We start from the raw sequence: 8,646 nt of genomic DNA on the forward strand, positions 1-8,646 counted from the left end.
TTATGCATACATGTACATTTGGATACACCACGTGAGAATACAGGTCTCGTCGTTGACAATTACCAAAGGTATACCCTGACTTAAGGCTTCCTCCCATCGCCATTTAGGAGGTAAAACGAAGACGAAATAATGGAATCTTGCAAATTTGTACGAGTGGCGCACGTGATTGGCAAATAAACGGCCACTTTTTTTACCTCTAGGTGAGGGCGCCCTACTGATATGAGATCATGTGCATCAGGCCTGTTGGTATGATCCGAGATGAATAAACAAAAAAGACAACAACTCCCTCGAAATGTACTTTGTATAAAAAGTTCCTGCACCATGTCTGTGCTATAATGCAGCATCGGCCACTGGATTGGCATGAATCGTGATGTTACTGAGTCTGGTATCACTCAACGGTCGGAAGTTCTTCTCATTGACTGTTAACTTCTCCAAGTCGTCCAGCGTTTCGAAACCATCAATCACTCTAGCAGATAGAAAAGGAGAAAAAGAGTGGGGGGGGGGGGGGGGGGGAAGAGAATTTAAATAATGGGTTTTAATCAAATGAATGCCGTATATTAAAACAAAAGACACCCAGCCTCCCGCTGGACTGGTCACGTGAGTGCACCCGCTGCACTTGTCATGTGAGTGTAGCGTGCCACTATCAAACCAATGCACCCAAGCATGACGTCGACTGGGTATAAATAGCGTTACAACAATTCCATTTATTCAGGCCTGCCGTCGATTTCACAAAACTCTTCCTAACTTCAGGCTAATCTTAGGACTTAGGACGAGTCACAACCCTACACTGTAGCATGCAGACCTTAAGATTAATCCTAAGTTAGGACGAGTTACTCGTCCTAACTCGAGATAAGACGAGTCCTAACTCTTTGTGAAATCGACGGCTGGTTACACACCACCGAGTGTTCGCTTCATATACAAGCATAATACCACCACCACTTTCCAATGCTTTTATAAACCTGATGAAACTAAACAATGAATAGTATTGTAGCTTCTGTTATTGTTGGTGAATCTGTTTTTCATGTGTATGAGCGCAGCGAAGGAGCATGAAATAATTAGTTTCCCTTTTTTCACTTTCAGAACAAATCGGCGTTTAATATTCATAAGCGTTTTGCATGGATTCAACAAAATGCAAATTGAGACACTTTCTTTTGCAACTCCTGCTTAATAATTTTTTTTACATAACACTTACCAACCAAGCAAAACCCTTGCTATAGCAAGGCCAAAAAGAACACAGACTGCTCCAAAAATTAGAAGTCTCACCGGCTGGAAGCTTACAAAGTATGAAGCCGCCATGGAAAAAGCACTTTCCGGACTATTACGCGAGGATCGCTCCAAAGATGCGCTGACATACTGCTCAGATACAGTCAGAGCAGTGAACAAAGCCTCAACTTCCTTCACCCTCACGCCATTCTCACGCACCGCAACCTCCTTAGCCATACTCTTTGCGAACTCCAAACAATCGCTGTCGATCAAGCGATATCGTTGGGGAACAACGCACAAGGACAGTAACTGGAAATACAGATAAGAAACGGCCGACTCCCCGACGTAGAAACTTCTCGATTTGAGAAACCAGTCAAAGTAGAACATGTTCCGTGCCAAGATGTAATTCTTGCGCTCGTCGAGGCAGACGTGATATTGTTGAAGCGGCACCGAGGTAGCCATTCTTTGGTAAACATCACTGGACCGACTCAAATGGTGTTTCGGACCGTCGATCATCTGGCCCCAAACCGGCTCAAACAGCAAAGTATTGAATAACTCTTGATCAACAACAACAATAGACGCATGCATTTGGTAAATGCAAATGAAGACGTATTTATCCTTTTCTGGTGACATGTCTGCTCGGGTTGCATCCAGGTCATAGATACTCTTATTCTTGTTACGCAGTCGTCCAGCAAGCTCAACCAAATCATCCTCAAATAATCTCTTGTTGATTATTTCACCAAATGAAAATGTCCCATCTCCCGCCATGTTGTCTGTATCCACTGATGGCCGATACAGAAAATATGCAAGACCAACAGTTACGACAGCAATTATAATGTAGTGCATAAGCGAACACACAATATATCTCCTGTGAATTATTATGTCCATGTCTCTGTCGATCTCTACAAAATGTTTTTTCATAAATTATCATAAACGGGTACAAAGGCTATGTGTACACACACGTACAAAGTCTTTTGATGTGCTCACACGCATGACCTATGTATTGTGACTTCACTCAACTTGTGCTCCAAATGGGACAAACGAAGCACAATACATGGAGTCAGTGGAATTTCCCACAAAAGTTTTGAAGTCCTGCAAATTCTTTGAAAACAAGATTTGGTCAAAACACCCAGTTACAAAATGTCGAGTTTCACACAAAGTAATAATCTAATAACTCTATTTCATGAACTATTTCATTAAAGGCGCTGGCATTGGTAATTACTCAAAATAATTGTTAGCATACAACCTTACTTGGTAACGACCAATGGAGAGCTGTTGATAGTATAAAACATTGTGAGAAACGCCTCCCTTTGAAGTAACATATTTTTTGAGAAAGAGGTAATTTCTCACTCTGATACTATCCATCTTAAAGCACGCAAACTTGTGCAATAAGGGTGTTTCTTCTTTCCTCATTCTCTTGCAACTTTGATGGCCAATTGAGTAAAATAAAATTACAGGTTTGTTATTTTGTGCATATGTTGGGATACACCAAGTGAGAATACTGGTCTTTGACAATTACCAAAGATGTTAATAGACATAAAAATTGTTTGTTTATGTTTGATGAAACACTAAATCAATTCAAGAACTCATTCTTGAACTTGTTGGATTCAGCGCAAGATCAATTCAAGAACTGATTTTTGAATATTTGGTGGAAAAAAAAAAAAAATCAACTTACTTGCCAATGATGGTGTACTTCATGTCAAGATGTGGCTGCTTAGCGTAGGTGATGAAGAACTGTGAACCATTGGTGTTCGGACCGTTGTTGGCCATGGACACAACACCACGGATATTGTGCTGTAAAAAGAATGTCAACTAATAATAGGCTTTCACAACACATTCGATCAGCTTACTTCATGCATCAAAACCCTGCGTTATACTTTTTACTTAAAAACAAAAATAGTTGACGGTCTCAAATTTCAACCCTAGCAGAGTCTTTCTCAAAAGCTAAAGTTAGAAAGACTCTGCTAGGGTCGAAACATATAAGACCATTAATGGTTTTTTTTGCATTAATAACCTCGTTCAGTTCCTTTTATGTGGTAAGCTGTTTGCACCAGCTAATTTGATATTCTTTAAAAAAAAATGAAATCTAGTTGGTAAGACACTGCTCACCTCTAGAATTGCAAAGGTCGTGGGTTTGACTCCCACTTGAGTAAAATGCTTGTGAGTATACAGTGCTCACAAACATAGGTGCAAGGGGTAACCGAAATGAATATTTGTAATCCCAGATGCAAATATAACATCTATTACAACTACATACATGTAATTTTAATACAGCAAATGGAAAATTCTCCTGACAATATTCATCAACGTCTCCCTTTCTTCTTTAAATCCGTACCTTTAGATTATCCACGATCTCGTCTTCAAACTTTCTGTTCCAGATGCTTGTCCCGCCTTTGCCTGTGCCAAGTGGGTCCCCCATCTGCACCATGAAACCCTTGATGTTTCTATCATAAGAACACATATCTCAAACATTAGAACGAAAATTCCTAGCATTTGTGGGATCATCATGTAAAGTATAACCGTGGTTTTTGGAACGGTTGGATTGTTTTAGTCTTATATAAATGTAGATGTACATTGTACACAATAAAACTAACTGGTGAGAACTTAATTTTGAAAGGTGGTCGCATTTTTTAGATATCGCCAAATATTCAAAGTGAATAATGTCCACGAAGGAAGAACAAGGCTTAATAGAAATACAGTTGAGCGCTTTTTGAGAAAAAGATATGAAGGGCACACTGTCATACGAAGCAACTTTTATTTCTTTTAGTCTTGAGTCAAACTAGAAACAAAAAAACCTTGATTCACATACATGTACTTCATGCAAAAGTGAATGCGAATGCGAATTACGTGACTCAAACAATCTTGTTTGGGCTGTTGTCCAATTGTGGGAGTCGGTGAAATACACTTCGCTTTTGCAATTTGTGACAACAATACAAACCTGTGTATTAACGTGTTGTCATAGTAACCACTTGCACAGAGCGCCAGGAAGTTCTCACTTGCTTTGGGCGCTTGCTCGCAGAACAGTTCGATCTTGAGGTCACCAACATCAGTGTGGAGTGTGACCGCCTGCAGGAGACACAATAAAGGTCAGAGGTTAAAAAGTACCTAACATTGGTATGGGATTTGAGGCATTAATTGCATGGTGAGGTGTTAGTGCCAGACCCGACATTTCAAAGAGGCAACAAAGGCGATTGCATCCATGCCCCCGGTCATTGCCTTGGTGCCCCCAAAATGTAATAACCAATAGTGTCCAGTGCCTTTAAAGGCACTTTTGGTAATTACTCAAAATAATTGTTAGCATAAAACCTTTCTTGATAACGAGTAATGGGGAGCTGTTGATAGTATAAAACATTGTGAGAAACGGCTCCCTCTAAAGTAACGTAGTTTTCAAGAAAGAAGTTATTTTCCACGAATTTGATTTCGAGACCTCAGATTTAGAATGTGAGGTCTCGAAATCAACCATCTAAACGCACACAACCTCGTGTGACAAGGGTGTTTTTTCTTTCATTATTATCTCGCAACTTCGATGACCGATTGAGCTCAAATTTTCACAGGTTAGTTATTTTATGCATATTGTTGAGAAAGGCCTACACCAACTGTGAAGTCTAGTCTTTGACAATTACCAATAGTGTCTAGTATCTTTAAGCACACAAGTGGGCCCATGTCTCAACTTGAAAAGTTTTTTGTCATCATATTGCGATATTATAAAGACCATTTCTAAATAAATTAAGGGCGTTTTTTGTGTGTTTTAAAGGCATTCAATCATGGATGTGAATATGTCCTCTTGGCCTCCTTCTACACTTTTGACCCAATTCTATCGCAAACTAGCTAACTTCGCACTTGCTTTTTCTCAAAATGATTTTCGTTTAGTTAGGATGTTTGAGCATGGAAGGGCCAAACACAGCCCTGTTTATTTATTGCTCAATAATGATACTTTTCTGCTCAACAGGGAACAAAACAATGAATATAAATAGACAATCTAAACAAAGTTAAAACATAACCACCAAGAAAGCCTACAAAATAAAAATATAACACAACATTCTGTAATTTGTTTGAGCACATATCTTTTGGTTTGTTTTCCTGACCTTTTATTTAAATATACGTATAACAGCCTTCAAAGAAATGCAATTATTTTCTTTGAATTTATGCCAAAAACAAGGACTAAGTTTTAATACTTAAAAAATTAGACACACAAATAAAATTAGCTGTTGCAAAACTGCTTACCAACCAAAAAGAAGCTATAATGGTATAAATGAAAAGAAGAGTTAGTGGCTTGCATTTTGACCCTAGCAGAGTCTTTCTGTTTTAAATAAACATGTTGCCTTGGATCGGACGAGTTGGTATATAAAAAGCGTTGGAAACCAATTGTTATAAAATGCATACACGTATGGTTGGAAAGATGTTTTAAAAGTAGAATACAATGATCCAATTGCGTGGTTTTCCTTTTACTTTGCGAACTAACACGGTCGGCCATTTATGGGAGTCAAAACTTTTACTCCTATAAATGGCCGACTGTGTTAGTCGATGAGGTAAAAGGAAAAACGTGCAATTTCGAGGCATATTTGTGTGGATCATTGGATTCTACTTTTACAACATCTTTCTACCCATATGTATTTTACAAACGCTTTTCAAAGACCAACTCGACCGATCCAAGGCAACGTGTTCCTCTAATATTAACATGTATACATGTCATAGCAATATACGGGTCAAGCCATTTCTATCTTTGACTCAGAATAAAAAGTAAATATTTCTTTCTTTCTCCTCCCATCATTTAAAGACACTGGACACTATTGGTAATTGTCAAAGACTAGCCTTCACAGTTGGTGTATCTCAACATATGCATAAAATAACAAACCTGTGAAAATTTGAGCTCAATCGGTCATCAAAGTTGCGAGATAATAATGAAAGAAAAAACACCCTTGTCACACGAAGTTGTGTGTGTTTAGATGGTCGATTTCGAGACCTCAAATTCTAAATCTGAGGTCTCGAAATCAAATTAGTGGAAAATTACTTCCTTATCGAAAACTATGGCACTTCAGAGGGAGCCGTTTCTCACAATGTTTTGTACTATCAACCTCTCCCCATTACTCATATCCAAGTAAGGTTTTATGCTGATAATTCTATTGAGTAATTACCAATAGTGTCCACTGCCTTTAATATTATTGTTAAATAGCAAAATCAACCTCTCCCCATTACTCGTTACCAAGTACAAGTAAGGTTTTATGCTGATAATTCTTTTGAGTAATTACCAAAAGTTGAAAGTGTCCACTGCCTTTAAGGTAAAACAACCAGACAACTGTTAAAGGCCCATAAAGATTGCAGAAATTAACAAAAACTGAAAGAAATCTGTTCATAATGCAACAGTGGTGTTCTGTCAGAGCACCAGAATAGAATTAATTTAACCTTTCAAACCCCCCCCCCCCAATATGGTACTACTTCATGTACATGTCCAATACCCAAACTGTTGGACTCTGATTGTGGTAGTTAACCCAATCCCCATAATCAGTTTACTTGTGCAGTCTCCAGGGGTCGTTAAAGTTAATTCAAGAATTTCAATAAGCAGTCTCTCAGTCAATCAGGAGCATCATAAATTTCGAGATTTCAAGCTGGTCTCAATCTTGACCAATGAAATCTTGACTTTTTCATAAATTCCAAGGAAGATAGCACCTCCTATGCTGACCCACAACGTCCTAGGAACGAGTCCTGCGAATAAACCCCTGACTCCTGAGGTCCTGGCAATATCCTTCAAGACACTTGGGATGTTTCCTCTTGCTGTGACCGAACCCTTCTCCGCCAGAATAATCCGTGTCTTGGCGACATCGAGTGGGGTTGTCAATCCAGCCGCGACACCCCCAGCGATGGCTCCACAGAGGGATGACTGCCAGGGTTCCACGGGGCATCCTTGCCGACGACCCCAGCTTGATTTTAGAAACTCCCAGAGTGGAAACTGGATGGCAGAGAAGGGAATCTCTCTGACGACGGTGCTGAAGTAACCACGGTAGAGACCACGCGCCCCTTCATCTCGTAGCACGGTCTTCAAGATACTGGCGCTGGTCCCTCGACTAGCCTGTGCACGTTGCTTCACCACCTCCACGGGCACTCGTACCAAACATGCCGTGACCTCACCGATCGATGCTGCAAACAAGTGCGTTACTGGCTCTTGGAAACTCCCCACAAATCCAAACGACGTACCAAACTGCTTCGTGGACTCGTACGCACAGAAGAAAAGGCCGGCGGTGGGTGCTGAACCGAGTGCCGCAGCTCCGACGCCGGAGAAGATTCCACGAAATCCACCCGCTTTGAGGAATCCAGCAGAGCTCTGTAGGCGTGTCTTGACGGTGTCCAGAGGGTAGAGCGACAAGTCAACGCAGATCCCAGCCACGGATCCAGACAGCAAGGCTATGTGGAGAGGTGGAGCTTTCACGCTCATTTCTGGGCCAAACAGGATAGACACAAAAGGATTGACACAGGTACATCAAGGAGTTTGGTTTCAACTTAATTTTATTGGATTTAATATTTATAAATGAATAAAGATTACAATTCAAATTCCAATACATGACACGTTCAGACAACCCAATGGGTCAGAAAACACAACGGTTTTACTCAGCACTGCTTGTTGCTGTCTTGTCATATGTAGCTGTGGTGGCAAGGAATACCGTATTAATTTATTGACCCAAAGAGTAAGACTACCTGTCATGCTTGCACACCTACAACAAACACCGATGGTGCTGATTAGGTGTTGCCACTTATGGGAGTTATGGGATCGGAAAGATTTTTTTTTTATCCTGCCACCATTTTTTCACAATTTTTTCCGAAAAGATCTCATTTTTGTAAATTATTCATTTCATAAAAATAACGAATTAAACTTTAACTACATGTAAGTGGTGGCAGGAATTTGAAACTGACAATTTATAATATTTAGGCCCCTAACACTACTACAGTAACACAGGCCTAACTGTAGTCTGTACACTTGTTTTGTAAAGAAAATAGAAAGTGTACAACAATAGAAAAAAACAATACAATCAGACCATTGATAATCATGACACATCGCATCCATCACATGTTATCATTACAACAATAAGAACTCAACTTCAAAAAATATAAATTTCTTTTTCAGTTATTTTTTTTATTAAAAATAAAATCATTTATTTTTTAAATACGATTTTTTACTATACTAGTTAGAAAGATGATAGGCTAGGCATAATAAACAAAATTCTTGATTTCCTACAAATTTAACGTATTTTAAAGTAAGTTAAAGAACTGACAAAACAACTGCTTACCATTACTTTATGACGATAGTTATGTTTAATATTTGTCTTCAGCAGAGAAAGCACATCAATTTTTATTAGAATCAACTCTACCGCACACACTCGATATGGACGACATGTGTGTCAATCAAACTCAACTCTGAACTTTGACCCTGATGTGTTGTACCTGCTTGAG

The 8,646-nt window shown here is 39.3% G+C and overlaps 1 protein-coding gene across 3 annotated transcripts; it reads right to left on the reverse strand.

The window, feature by feature from the left end:
* On the reverse strand, positions 1–8,616 carry LOC117303289 (peptidyl-prolyl cis-trans isomerase-like 3). 3 transcript variants are annotated; one of them, XM_033787455.1, is made up of 5 exons: positions 8,484–8,616; positions 4,142–4,269; positions 3,539–3,647; positions 2,879–2,997; positions 1–466 (listed from the first exon to the last, which is right to left on the reverse strand). In XM_033787455.1, the coding sequence occupies exons 1-5, from the start codon at positions 8,484–8,486 to the stop codon at positions 331–333; spliced, it is 495 nt and encodes a 164-aa protein (XP_033643346.1). In that variant the 5' UTR covers positions 8,487–8,616; the 3' UTR covers positions 1–330. The 3 variants fall into 3 exon arrangements, with proteins under 3 accessions (XP_033643346.1, XP_033643344.1, XP_033643345.1); XM_033787453.1 differs by lacking the exons at positions 2,879–2,997; positions 3,539–3,647; positions 4,142–4,269; positions 8,484–8,616 and adding an exon at positions 1,193–2,101 and having other exon boundaries at positions 380–466; XM_033787454.1 differs by lacking the exons at positions 1–466; positions 2,879–2,997; positions 3,539–3,647; positions 4,142–4,269 and adding an exon at positions 6,681–7,635.
* Positions 8,617–8,646: the final 30 nt, after the last annotated feature.

The sequence above is a fragment of the Asterias rubens genome, chromosome 19 (assembly GCF_902459465.1).
Source record: "Asterias rubens chromosome 19, eAstRub1.3, whole genome shotgun sequence".
NCBI classification, from domain to species: Eukaryota; Metazoa; Echinodermata; class Asteroidea; order Forcipulatida; family Asteriidae; genus Asterias; species Asterias rubens.

Bases quoted from the DNA above. Each gene is read 5' to 3' on its own strand.
- LOC117303289 (XM_033787453.1), bottom strand. From the start codon at position 2,091: ATGGACATAATAATTCACAGGAGATATATTGTGTGTTCGCTTATGCAC.